Source organism: Emys orbicularis, chromosome 6 (genome assembly GCF_028017835.1).
Source record: "Emys orbicularis isolate rEmyOrb1 chromosome 6, rEmyOrb1.hap1, whole genome shotgun sequence".
In the NCBI taxonomy this organism is placed as follows: domain Eukaryota; kingdom Metazoa; phylum Chordata; order Testudines; family Emydidae; genus Emys; species Emys orbicularis.
Window position 1 is genome coordinate 34,445,997 of NC_088688.1, and position 14,066 is coordinate 34,460,062.

The 14,066-nt window shown below is 50.7% G+C and overlaps 2 protein-coding genes across 2 annotated transcripts; both read right to left on the reverse strand.

Moving 5' to 3' along the window:
• Window positions 1-382: 382 nt before the first annotated feature.
• On the reverse strand, window positions 383-6,782 carry MCIDAS (multiciliate differentiation and DNA synthesis associated cell cycle protein). The gene is made up of 6 exons (XM_065406670.1): window positions 6,581-6,782; window positions 6,220-6,305; window positions 2,196-2,268; window positions 1,588-1,796; window positions 1,125-1,235; window positions 383-835 (listed from the first exon to the last, which is right to left on the reverse strand). Exons 1-6 carry the CDS (start codon window positions 6,780-6,782, stop codon window positions 383-385), a joined length of 1,134 nt encoding a protein of 377 aa, XP_065262742.1.
• A 3,928-nt stretch (window positions 6,783-10,710) lies between these two features.
• CCNO (cyclin O) lies at window positions 10,711-13,297 on the reverse strand. Its single transcript, XM_065406998.1, has 3 exons — window positions 12,959-13,297; window positions 11,740-11,925; window positions 10,711-11,228 (listed from the first exon to the last, which is right to left on the reverse strand). The coding sequence occupies exons 1-3, from the start codon at window positions 13,295-13,297 to the stop codon at window positions 10,773-10,775; spliced, it is 981 nt and encodes a 326-aa protein (XP_065263070.1). The 3' UTR covers window positions 10,711-10,772.
• Between the last annotated feature and the right edge of the window lie 769 nt (window positions 13,298-14,066).

The window sequence follows — 14,066 nt, forward strand, 5'->3', positions numbered from 1 at the left end:
ACCTTCGTAAACATCAACAGGGGAGCAGAGAACCCCTTATTCACATTTTAATTAAATTTTTAAAAGTTTCAAGGCACACACACTATTTACAGAGTTTTTAAAAAAATCCAAATGGACAGTGTCCCTTTAAGAATCTCTCTAAACCTGCTCAAAAGTTGGAAGGGTCACAACAATGGCTTAAAAGGAAAAAACACACCACAGCTGTATTGTGGTAAATGCATCTTTTCCTTTAAAAAAAAATCGCTTCCAGTTTCTGCTACAGACAAAGTGGAAGTCACCTTGGGGGACTAGGGTAGGCGGAACAGTGCTAAGTTCCAGTGCGGGCAGTGCGAAGTTTTCATTGGAGACCTTGGCCAATGTAGTTAGCTGATCGTTTCCTGGCTCAGCTGGGAACCCATCTAAACTTGTAGCCCCCGGTGGCTGTCCTGATAGTGAAAGCATTTCCTTGGGGGAAACCTAGTGTCCGGATCGTGCAGTGATCTGTGATGGAGGTCCTGAAAGACACGCCTTCCTCCAACTCGCTGTTACTCAGATCCACCGAGCTGCGACTGCGGCAAGTCTGCAGTCCGCTGAACGCCCCGTACATGTTAATAGCCTGGCTCTGGCTGTCCGGGGCTCGTGTTGCCTCCGCCTGCAGCCGAGGGCGCTTCGCCTCTCGGTTCTCATCAATAGTCTGCAGCGCCGCGTTACAGGTGTCTGATATTTCCCTCAGGATTTCATCCACATCTGCGCAGTCCTCCTGCCTGGACGCGTACAGCTGCTCCAGGCTTCTCTTAGCTGAGCTCCTGGGAAGGAAAGCGTCGCCCCCCTCCTTGGGCTGGTGGATCATCAGTTTCTGTAGGTAAAACAAAATGCAACAGGCTGCTTTAAACCGATCGCCGTGGCTCCCACTGGGAGCATCGCGTGGGCCGGGGAGTTGTAATATACCCGCGTGGGAGCTTAGCTTTGGCTCCGGCTCCGCGTTTCTGGCCTAAGGGCGCCCCCTGGGGGTCTCCGGGCTGCAAGCCTCGTGCAGTGAAAGGAATCGCTGGCCGGCCCTGTATCCCATTATCGCTCACTTTTATACCCCGAGGATGGTGAGTAATGCTTTGGAAAAGAAACCTGGAGGAAACCGGAGCACTTACATCGAGCACACATGCCAGCTGCTTCGCCTGGCTGGCTAGCTCCTTCAGCTGCACGTTTCTTTCCTTCAGGGAAGTGATCTCTTCCTGCTTTTGGGTTAATGTCACGTGCAGCTGTTGAACGACAAGGTGTCAGTTTGAAATCAAACATTTCCTCTACCGTAGAAAGTCAGGTTACAGCTCACACGCGTGCACGGGCGCTGTAGTGTGCACACACCGTACGCAAACCGATTTAGCCTCTTTACCTTTGCAAACAGTATTGATCAGTAACCAGGGACCGTTCAGGAGACGACTTTGCCCAACAAAGCTAGCAAGTGGGGCGCAATATGTGACACTTGCAATTACTCAGCTATCAAGCCAGGACCAGTTAGATTGGAAGGAATATAAAACGTAGACAATCCCGTCTGAGTAATCTCTGCAATACCTGATCAGGATGATTTTAGGAGCATTCGTTCTACCTTCATACCTGATTGTTTTCCACCAGTGCATCCCCTAACGCTTTCTGGTTTTGGTCTGCCACATCTTTCCAGTACTGTTCCGCGGAGTTTTGCAAGTTCATGTGCGGAAGAGGATTGTTTTGTGACGGTTGAATACAAGGGCTAAAGGCTGATCCGTCGCCGAGAGGGAAAGTGAAATCCTCAGTGTCCAGTGGAGGTGGCATTAAGGAGGATGGGTCTATGGAGGAAATCACAAGAGTGAGATCATATCTCTTTACGCGGAAAAATCGTAAATATCTGAACTGGTGTTTAATTCAGTCGTGTAAGTCTGGACACCCTACTAACGTACCACAGCATTGGTATGTACCAAACACACATATTTCGTTTGCATTTCCTTGGGGTTGGACAATATTTTTAAAAAATCAATATGTCAGTGCAAACTTTTCTTAACGAATGCTACATTGGTGCATTCAGTTATGTAATGTCCAATGACTAAACTGATAGCAAATTAAACTGGTACCCAAAAAGACAAAAGCACGTGAGGGGACCAAAATGCAATGTATGAAGCTAGGGGACCAAAGGCAGCCGGTGCTCTGTATGAATAATGGTGTTAACATTCAATAAGAAAAGTACTTGCCACATATAAAACTATCGACAGCATCTCTGAACTCCTGGAAGTCGAACTCGGGTTCAGGTTGCAAGCAGTGGCTCTGAAACATGTAAAGGAAACATACAAGTTAATCAGTGCATTCAGATTCGTCAATCAAATCTGCCCACACACTAATGACGGGTCTCCAGCGCTGCTTCGATTTGCTTGTCGGTGTGCACACACTCTGTTGTGTACACACTCACATACCTGGAGCTCTAGTCCCCAAGCTGGACACTGGAAAGGGCAAGCTTGTACTGCCATGGTCAGTGTAATAGCTGATGCGCAGCACTTTGTGTCTCTACCAGTATAAAGGTAAATGTGGCAGGTGACTAGTAATTGAAGAAAAGAGCAGTCTCTGATCCGTTAACCATGATGGCACGCGTTGGGCTGCAGCCTGCCTGCCCTGGGGCCCCCATATAGGCTGCTTATTCTATTCTCATTGGTTACCAACACGAGCCAACCATATTCGTCCAGCCTGCGCATTCCTCCAGAGTCGGTGAACGATTAACCTGAGCACTTGTGCTACAACAGCATTTCTCCCACACCTCGCTCTCAGATACTGTGCGCCTAGGCAGGTGTCTGTTCACAGAGAACCTCTTGCCTTCCTACGGATCGCTTTATTACTGCACAGTTCCTCTCCTCTCTTCCAATCTCTCTCTCTCTCTCTCTCTCTCTCTCTCTCTCTCTCTCTCTCTCTTTTGTCTGGATGGAAGAAAACACACTTTTCTTGTGCACCCATATAGCATTCTGTATGAACACTACATCTGTGATCGTGGCCAGAAGCACGGTGTGGACAAAGAGCATCCTGGCAAATAACAGTCCTTTAAAATATGAACTTAGCTCGTGTGCAGTTTCACGCAGGTATTGACTACACCGAGGGGAAAGAAATTTGTGCAAAAAAATGTGCACGGTTACCTTTTTAAAATTTCTTCTTGCTACATTCTGTCATCTATTTGTCTGCTCCACTACACAACATAAAGCTCCAGACACAACAAAAGCCCCACCTGTGTTCTCTGGCATCCTCCCTCGCAGATTCAGCTGGTATTGCAGAGGACACAGCTAGCTGTATATGTGTCTTTCATATATACATTTCCCGTTTCTATTTCAAATCTTATGTATTCATCTTTTAAACATGCAGCAGCCAGACTCCTAGCTAAGACAGAGCAACCAGGAGATACCACTCTGCTCTCATTCTCAGATTCTGGATCCAGGTAAAGGTCCTCATCCTAATCTTTCAAGGCCTGAATGGGGTTGGGTCTAGCTATCTTAGAAACCATCTCCCTTTCCATCACCCATCAACTGTGATCAACAGGGATGCTGCTATTAATGAAGCTCAGAGCCTAGCTTTATTGGTCTGGATACCAAAGTCATTGGGTGTATCATAAATACATAGCAAGACATGACCTAGGGACAAGACTCTTGTGGCAGGAGACCCTCCTTAGAAATGGAGATCAGGATGAAAGCAATATATGTCACTTTTAAGGTGCAGTACAAAAGTGTCTCTCTTTCAGCAAGCCTTGCCCCAACAATGACGGCTGCAGAATAGCCCCGTTCACGCAAGAGACACAATAAAGAATAACCTCACTCAAGAGAGTAACATAAGGAGAGAGAGATGGAGAGGCCTTAGACAGAAATTGTGCCCATTTTACAGATGGGGAAATTGAAGCTCAGTGAGGGTAAGTGACCTGCAAAGAGATGTCTGTCACAGTTGGGAATGACAGACTAGAACTCAGATCGCCTGACTCCTAGTGGTCCTGAACTATAACTACAGCACCACTCACTCTCTCAGTGAGCAAGCACTTCTATCAATAACCCCTTTTCCTACATTTGTACCAGAGTTCTCTTTTTCTGATCTCCCGCACTTTTGGAGTGAACCCCAGTAATTTTATCTTCATTTCAATCCCCCAAAATGGAGTGTTTTGACACGTAAAGGGGCAAAGCACTATTCAGCTAAATGCTTATTCACACAGTCTCTGTAATTCAGCTCAGCTTGAAAAAAGAGCGTTCTGCAAAACTTTTCAAATGGTGTATCTAATGCAGGGAGCTTTGAAACAGTATTGTAGGATTTTTCATTCATTTTATTAGTGGCTAGTAGATAGAGCACTGGACTGGGACTCAGGAGACCTAGGTTCTATTCCTTGCTTTGCTATTGGCCTGCTGGGTGACCTTGGGCAAGTCATTTCCCTACACTGTGCCTCAGTTTCCCCATCTGTACAATGGGGGTAATGATACTGACATCCTTTGTAACACACTTTGAGCTCTACTGATGAAAAGTCCCCTAGAAGAGCTAGCTATGAATATATTATTACAATAGCATCCAGAGACCCCAATCACAATCAAATCCCCATTGTGCTAGGAGTGGTACAAACATTGCAAGAGACAGGTCCTCCCCCCGCCCTCCCTGCAGGACAATCATGTGAGGAAAGAGATGGTGGCATAAACTAGCAGGGCTAAATGGCTTGGAATAAACAATGGAGAGCAGAGGTCCCCACTAGCCCTCCACCTACCCAGTCTGTGGATTGCTTCCAAAATGCTAGGCAGTATTTATTCTGATTCTCTGTAGTTCTTATCCCATTTCAGGAAGAGCCTCAGCCTCAGGAGTGGCTGATTTCTGACCCTTTTGAAACCCAAGGCCGTTCATTTCTGTTAGAGTAGCGGTTCTCAAACTGTGGGTCGTGACCCCATTTTAATAGGGTTGCCAAGGTTGGTGTTGGCCCTGGGCCCCAGCAAGTCTGAAGCCCAAACCCAAGCTCCACCGCCCAGGGCTAAGGTCACATGCCCCCCACCCAGGGCAGGAGCCCTTGGGCTTCAGCTTTGCACACACCCCCAGGGCAGCGGGGCTCAGGGGGGCTCCGTCTTCAGGCCCCCCTCCTGGGTTGTACTAAATTTTTGTTGTCAGAAGGGGGTCACCATGCAATGAAGTTTGAGAACCTCTGTGTTAGAGGTTTCTGCTTTACTCGCTGGAGGGTCTGTATGGGCCAGATCCAAAGCTCACTGATGTCATTGGGAATATTTCCACTGATTGCAACAGGCTTTGGAGTATGCTCCATATTAGCACCAGGATGAGTAAGAAAGAGACCAATGTCTGTCTTTAGTACCTATGTGTTTCCAGAACACAGGCACTGAGTGCCCCCTTCTCCAGTTCCCGCACTGGGTCCTCCGTCTTCGCCATACAGCCTAGAGCTGCTAGTCGTCCCTTAATCAACCCATCTGCGACAACGAGAGAGGGTGGGACAGATGGGAGAGCACGGGGATGAAGCTGAGCCAACACTCAGCTTGAAGCCGGCGGCATTCAATGAAGGGGTGGAACCATCAACACCTGTTCCGAGCTGGAACCAGGGGGAAGATGGTCCTGTCTGACTCCGGATTTGCAAAGCGAAGGTCGCTTGGTCCCTGTTTGCTTGTCCATAGGCTCGCCTTGTTTTACGTGCAGAGCCTGCTGTTCGGGGCATGACTGACCTGTAGGTGATACTTCCAAACGAAATACACAGCGAGCTCATTAAACAGCTCCCCTCCCTTTGCAGCAGCCAGGGAATCAAGGACTCCTTGGGGTGCTTTGGGAAGATGGCTACGTCTTAACCCTTATGAATTGCCCCAGAAGTCAGCAGGAGAATTGCCTAAGGGAGCTCTATTAAAGGATAAGCACTTCAATATATTCGGAGACTCATCCACCGCTTGCACTGATAGCTACCAGAATGCCTTGATCTTTTCTTAGCTGAAGTTTACAAACCCCACCCATCACTATTTCTGAGCGGATTGGATATAGCAAGTAGCCATCCTAGCTACCTGCCCGTTCATTTAAAGGCTGGTTAACCGCAGCTTGCCTTAGAGGAAGGAGGTAAGAGAAGCGGCTCAAACGTGCGTGGAAATGCCTCCTCTTCCTTTGCGAACGCCCGTGCGCCAGATTAAGTTGAGGAACAAGTTCATCTGAATTAAACTGGGGGATATTCAGAGGCTGCCTAGTGGGGGGGTGTCCGGGGAGGTGAGGGGGTATCAATTCGGCCTCAGTTACCTGCGGGGCAGCTGCAACACTAGAAGTCTCCTGCTGAAAGACCGAGGTGCAGTCTGCTAAATCTTGCCAGTCGATAGTGGCAAGTGCTGGGGGGGAAGAGAAACAGACATTTACAACAATGCACGTTGTAGGTGGCAAGTGCTGGGGGGGAGAGAAACGGACATTTACAACAAATGTTCGTTGGAGGCGACAGGTGCAGGACAGCGCAGCAGCCCCTTTGACACCCACTTTCCGCTCTTGCCCTGGTCCTTGCCCAGACGGGTGGCCAGAAGAGGCTAGGAACAAGCCCGGGGACTCCTGCTTTCACACAAAGCGGGGAAGGGGTTTCGACCAGTTAGAATTCGCATTCACCACAACTCACCTAGCTCTACAGTGTCGGGAGGCTGGTCCCTGTAAACTGCCACTGGAGTGGTGCTGGCAAAGCTCTTCCGCGGCGCGGGACCGTCTCCCAAACGCACCTTCCTCTCGAGCTTGGCTGGCTTCTTGCCTAGCCGGCTGCACAGATCTCGCACCCTGTTGGGACAGATGCTGTCAAAGGCTTTCCTGCCGCTGCGGTTCTGCATGGCGCAGGCTGGACCCGGGGCCTTAGCTTAGCTCTGGCTTTTGGGACCCTGTGGCTCTCCCCGCGCGCGGCTCTCTCCGCCCCGCTCTTTGCAGGCAAACCCGTCCAGCGCCCGGCCCAGAGGCTGCACATGGCCGTTACGGGACTGGTTTTGACACCGTTGGAGGGGCCCCGACCGGTCTCCAGGGCAGCGGGTCCAGGGGGAGCGGAGAGGGGGGTGAATGGAGAACAGGGGCGGGGCTGGCTGCGGAGTGAGCGCCAGAGGTGGCGCCTTCGCCTTGGCACAATCTGCGCCCTGCAGAGGCGCTAACAGTCAACCTGGCAACAGGGCATCGCCTGGGTCCTGCAGCAGAGGCAGCATTGCGCCCTTGCAGCGCACATTGGCGCCGGCACAAGGCCGTATCCAGCCGGCTTACGCCCAGCCCCGAACCAGAATCTGCTCGGCTGGACTCTCTGGCTCCAGCGTGCCAGGGATCTGACGGGGCGCACAGCAAAGAGCTGGGGAGTCACAGGCTAAGGGCTCACACAGCACGGTGATGGGCGAGAGAAGAACTCACCTGAGCCATAGCTAAAGACCTTCCCATGCAGGACACCATCATGCAATAAGTGCAGTTATTAAAAACATGACTGACAAAAAGGGGGGGGAAATATGTAACGCCCCCAGAATCATGGACATCAGAGGTGAAACCGCGTTAGATCCTCCAAACTATCCCTCTACCAAAGAAGGATACCTCCCTATATTACATTGTCTAGTGCGTGGTCCAGAGGAATTTTAAATCCAAGGCCCCTTGTCTTTTATTCTTTGCATTATCCCCCTCATCTAGATTGTATCCACCTGTCTGTTTTTTCTGGTCTGCAGAGTGCTGCGCTACACATAATCACCAGTATCTGAAAAAGACGGTGTTTTCTGAAGCACAAACTTCAGTAATACCCCTGTGTACAAAGAGATCAACACCACTAGCTGTAATGATGGATAGGATAGGATGTCTTTTAAAATGCACAACCTGGACCTGCTAGCGGGTGGCTCATACTTTAAAGAGAAGACGGGTAGGAACTGTGTTTGTACAGGGCCTAGCACAATGGGGTTCTGGTCCATGACAGAGATTCCTAGACCATATGGTAATATAAATAAATAATAATAATGAATAACTAGTGCCCTCCACAATGACCTACAAAATAGGAGAGGACCCTAGCAAAAAGCAGGTAGTGAGGTTTTTCAAACCATCTGTTACTTGCGGTTTACTATACATTACAGTGAGAAATAAATGCAAACAAGCCTGTTTGGGTGTGTCAATATACGTTTTTAAATGACCGTGACACATTTAAATGAATTGCACTCTCTACACAGGTGGTCTTTCTAGTCTCCTAACATTACAAGTGCATCAGGTAAGGGTGCCTTAAGAGACTGAAACATTTGGATCCCTCCTGGAAGCATTTTAGGTCCTTATCTAAAACTGTATCTGCAGGACTGCATTTCCAAAATCAAGTTATAGGTTTGACTTTGCTTGGCCCTGTTTTTGTCCATTTATGCCTTAGTACATACATTACCTTTTAGAGTCAGGACCGATCAAAAACTTTTTTTAAACTAGGTTGATAGCAGAATAACGACGGAGAAACAATGATGTCTACACTGCAATGTAAGCCCAGGGTTAGTGGGACATGAATCAGCTGACCATGGGTTACAGAACCCAGAGCTTGAGCATCCATACTGATTGTTAACTCTAAATTAAGATTTTCCTAACCCCGGGGTTTGAACCTGGGGCTCTATTATGCATACTGTAGCACAAAGACTTGAGTCAAACCAGCCATAGCACAGACTCCTTTGTGCAATGTGGCCACTCTAGCGCTTTGACTGTGGTGCACTGTGGGAAAACTTGACTGTCCACGCTGCAGGTTTCCAGAAGTTCGAACAGCTCACCAACACAGACTGTCAAGGCATCATTTTGGTCTGCGTACTCCCAGCAACCGGAGCCAGTGACACGGAGGAGGCGCCTTTTCAAGAACTTCTTTTGCTTGCGCAGCACTTTCCCTCCTGTGTCAGGAAATGGGCAGAGCTTCCATGAGTGCTGGTGGACATTTCGGCGGTGTTTTCTGACCCACCTAAGGCACCTGACAGAGCTTATAATGGAGCTGGAGGAGGAGAATACAGGCATGACAGACTTGAACTGGCTGATGCTGCTTATGACACTCAGTATAGCTGCTGATGCCCCTGCCCCATCCCACATAGACTGGTGCTTCTGATGCAGGGCCACATGCACAGATTGGTGGGATCACATAGTCATGCAGACCTGGGATGACCAACAGTGGATCCAGAACTTTTTCATTAAGAAAGCTACATTTCTGGAGCTTTGTGATCAGCATGTCCCAACCCTCCAGTGTAAAGATACATGTGCCTTGCCTGTCCTGAAGCAGGTTGCTGTTGCTGCCCCAGACTGCTACAGGTCCACTGCAAACCAGTTTTGTGTGGGAAAGTCGACGATGGGTAAAATGGTGGCAGATGTTGCTGAGGCAATCAGACCAGAGGTTTACCCCAAGGTGGTGGGCATAAAAGATATTCCTAAAGTAATTGCTGACTGTCAGAGAATGTGGTTTCCAAACTGCACCAGGGCCCTTGATGGGACTCAGGTGCCCATAGTTTGCCCTCCTCAAGGAACACATAAGTACCTAAAGCACAAAGGGTAATAATTGTTATACAAGCCCTTGTGGACCACAGAGGTCAATTTATGACTGTCAGTGTGAGATGCACTGAAAAAATTCACAATGCAATTATTTTTTGCTGATCGGGCATCTACATCCATGGACAGGCTGGGACACTAGTCCCACCAAATGACATTGTCATAAACGGAGTTTCTATCCCCACCATTATTCTTGGGAACCCTGCATTTCTCCCTTTGCCTTAGCTTATCAAACAGTACCATGATTTCAGAGGCCCTGACAAAAGACCGTTTAATTACATTCCCAGACAGTGTAGAATGATTGTTGAATGTGCTTTTGGCAGATTGAAAGCCCATTGGAGATGTCTACAAACCCATTTAGATGGCAGTGTCATTAATACTGTCCACATCGTGCTGTTCTCTTCACAATATTTGTGAAGCCAGAAGTGAGCCATTTCCCCCAATGGACCTATGGCAGTGAGAGGCTGCTGAATCGGTACCCTCAGCCAGAAAGTGCCCCTAGCACACCTGGAGCTGGATGCACCCAGGCAATAAGAGTCAGGGATACTTTGTGCTCCCATATTATGGACTTGCACTGCCCAGGGAAAAAGGGGGAATAGTACCCCTATGAAGGTACTTGTGGGGGGTGAGGATGGGACTCATTCATTGTACTACATCATCTAATTTTTCATATGCAGAATACAAGCTAGATGATGCAAATGTATTTTAATGGAAAATAATACAATAATGCACGATTATTTTCTACTGGTTGGTATTTTTTAAGACCTCTCATAGTTGTTAATTCTTTAGCAATGAATTTCCTCTGTGGAATATGTACAAAATTGCAAGGAAACAGACCATCATTGATCAGTGACAAAAAGTTTATTAAGAAATGCTTATACCGTTCTTTTATTCTTCCTGTGGCTTCTGTTAAGGTGTGCTTAGTGAACCATTTTCTAAATAAATAAACTGTACAGTACTTGGATTATATACACTATTTACATATTGAATGTAGATATATAAAATCTGTCAGTGCAATTAACATACAGTAATTAAATGTGCAAAATGTGATTTAATTTTTGTCATCTATCAAAACTCTAAACCAACACTGTAGAGTTCAAATAAATACAAATATAATACATTGATTAGTCAATTAAGTAAGAGAATAAGGCCAATACTGTTATCTTTAGAGGTATAGCAATTATTAGTTTTAAAAATACAATGCATTGATGAAAAGGAACCAAATTGCTCTTAAAATTCACAGATGTTTTGGATGCCATAAGAGGGTTTCAAGTGTATTGGTCCAGTTAGCTTAACTTCCCAGCTGCAGGCACTTTTCAGAAATATCCAGGGGGTAGTACATGCGGTAAAGAATCTCCGTTTAAAGACACCAGTAAATGCAGTTTGTCCGTGCAGTCCTGTAAAACCTCCTCCGGGTAGCCACTTATATGCAAGTCCAGTGGATTTTGGTGGTGCAACATCTGGTCTGCCAGTCCCAGGGAGCAAATGGCCAGAAGGGAGGGGGCATATTTGTTAAAAGCATAGTCGGCCATGCTAAGTTCGGCCATCCCTTTGGCCAGAGCTTTGGCATTGTTTGCCTCCCTGGCATCTGCCTGGCAGGACTCCACACGCAGGTGGGTGAAGTGCTCCAAGAAGAAGTTGATGGTCGGTGCCCCCAGGTTGAAGTGTAGTTTGTTTAGGATGATGCATTCCAGATTGCAGAGCTGCTGACGGGAGAAGACGTCGCAGCAAAGGGCTAGGAGCTGCTTCACTCTGGGCGGATGCACTTCCACCTGCAAGACACGCCAGCAGAAACATCACTGCAGTGCAAGCAGAGCCCAAGAAACAAAATGCAGCATTGCTACACAGGCAGAGAGCAACCCGCTCCCCCGCGCTCCAAACAGGGCAGAAGGCAGCTCGGAGCACGAGGCCGGCCCTGCATTCGCATGCCCTGCAGTGCATCAGCTGCAGGCAGGCCACAACATCAGAGAGCTAAACTGCCACTGCCTAAGCGCCGTGCAGAGCGTAGTGAAATGATACAAACCCAGCGCGGTGGGCGTGCAACCTTCTTTAAAAAGCAGAGGAACTTGCGCGACTCGAGCAGGGTTACGTGCCTGAGCGGTTTCCCCAGAGATCTCGTGTGGCATCAGCCTTGTTGTTCACAGAGCTCAGTTCACCTCTAGAGTTAGGACGAGAGAAGCGTTTGTCCTGCGCTCATTCTCTTTTCCCCGACGGTGCCTGACGTTCCCGTCATGTGCACCCAAGAGAAAGGGGCCCCCGCCGCCCGCGTCTCATGCCTAGTACCTGTTTGCACGCGATAAAGAGGGAAGTGACTCCCAGCAGCTGGAAGCAGTCGGCAGCCACTGGGGTGGTGGTGAGGAATCGGTCCAGGGTATTCACTGCCAGGCACAGGGACTCGAAGGAGAAGCCGAAGTGCCGGTGCACAGGGATCAGCCAGCTGATCAACTTACACCGGGCCTCCGCCGTCACCTGCAAGAGAGAGAAGAGCTCAGTAAGCCACATCTGCAAACTGGGAATTGCTAGACTAGGCTACAATTTCCCTAGATACCGTCCGGACAGCTAAGCCATAACGCTGAACGATTTCAAGTAGCCAGACAGTGATATAAGGCGTTATTACTCACTCTTATTCCCAGTGGCCACAAGCAGGGCACTTCATTGTACTGCCATAGCCCGAATGTTTAGTCAGGATAAGGATCTGGGCACATGCAGAAGAGCACGAGGCAATATACAATGTGTAGACTGAAGAGAGCCGGGGAGAGGGACGTATGCAAAACCCAGCGTAGCCTGGACGTGTCTATATTGTACAGGCTAAACAGTGATGCGTGTGCAGAGTTCGGAGAGAGCGCGTGCGAGTAATGGGCACAGGCTCCCGGGAGACACTGACAGGAATGTGCCCGCACTGTGGTGAGATGAAGGCGGGAGACTGGAAAGAGCAGGCACACGGGACGGGGCAGCGCCACATGAGCGTGGCCAGGGTGCAGCAGGACTCGATGCTGCGTCCAGAGCGAGAGGCGGGGACATGCATATGGTACAGAAAGGGATTCCCGTGCACATAATATACAGCCTGAGGGTGAGGACAGTGCATGGAGAGAGAGGCGATGTCTCGGTGTCAGTGAGAGTTTCCATGTGTGCAGCAGAGACAGAGAGTGACGGCGAGGGGATTGTGTGTGCCGTGATATGGCCTGGACGTGTCTATGGAGAGTCAGCACACAGCATGAATGCACAAGACCGGCGTGCTTCAGACAGTGCTCTATGGAGAGGAGAGCACAGTCCGTGGGGTGTCCGGGCCGGGCTGTGCGGGGCGCGGGGGCCCGTGGGATGTCGGGGCCGGGCTGTGCGGAGCGCGGTGGCCCGTGGGGTGTCCGGGCCGGTGGGGGCCCGTTGGGTGTCCGGGCCGGGCTGTGCGGGGAGCCGGGGGGTGTCCGGGCCGGGCTGTGCGGGGAGCTGGGGCCCGGGCGGTTTCCGGGCCGGGCTGTGCCGATCCCCGCCCGCGCTGTCCTACCTGCGGCTGCTGGGCCAGAGGCTCGCGCGGGTGGAACTTGCTCTCCAGCCCCTTTCGGAAGCGGTACCAGCTGGCCCCGTAGTCGCGGAAGGCCTGCAGCTCTAGCCGGTCGGCGGGCTCGGGGCTGCCGGGGGGGCAGAGCCCCGCGGCGTCGCCCTGCAGCGGCCGCTCCCCGGGGCAGCTCGGGCACTTGCTCTTCTTCACCGGCGCCCGGAGGCCGAGACCGCGGCAGAGGGGCTGAGCCCGCTCCTCGGGGGTCGCGCCCGCCGCCCGCCGCCGTTTGCTGGGGGGGCTGCGCGGCCGGCCGGGGCACTCGTGGCTCAGCGGGTGCGTGACCATGGCGCTGCCCGGCCCGTGTGAGGCGGCTGCCGCGGCGCCCGCCTATTTAGCAGCCGCCCAGCCCCTGCTGCTGACATCACCCGCGGAGCTTTCCCGGCTAAAGACCCGCTCGGCCGCCAGCGCCACTCGCCGCCCCGGCCCATCGCTCCTCAAGCCGAGGCGGGGCCAGGCGCTGGGGCAACAGCAGCGCTGCCACCCCGCCAGCACTAACAGCTTCGGCACCAGGCTGAGCAGCAGCAGCGCCGAGCCCCAGGCATCGCCGGCAGCGCCGCTGGGTGCTAGTATTGAGCCAGCCTCTGTCAGCGTGCAGCCTTATCGGGGAAAGCCCCTGCGAGGGCACTTCTCACCCTCCGTCATTGAAGCACCTAAATCCCCTGGGTAATGAGTTGGTCACGCTGTGGCACTGACGATGGGGCCAGGATGGGAGGGACCGTTCTGGGTAATAAACACTGTACAGCCGGCTGGACACAGGGATACAGCTGCCGGGGCTGGTTTTACCACAGAGGGCCTGCGCCCACTGAAGTCAGTGAGTTTTGCCCGTGGGTCTGGTAGGATCGGGCCTCTCCAGACAAGCCTGGAGAATGAGTCGTCAAGGTCAGCGCTAAATATCGAATGAGTTAGATGAGATTGAGGATTTTTTTTCCTGTCCCGGGCTGAAGTAACGCCCGTTCCTTCTAGTAATTAAATCCCTGCCCCAGCAGTAACACGTGTGCAGGCAGCTACTGAAGGGATGGATTTGTGACGAGAACTGGGGTTTGTTTCGCTGTAG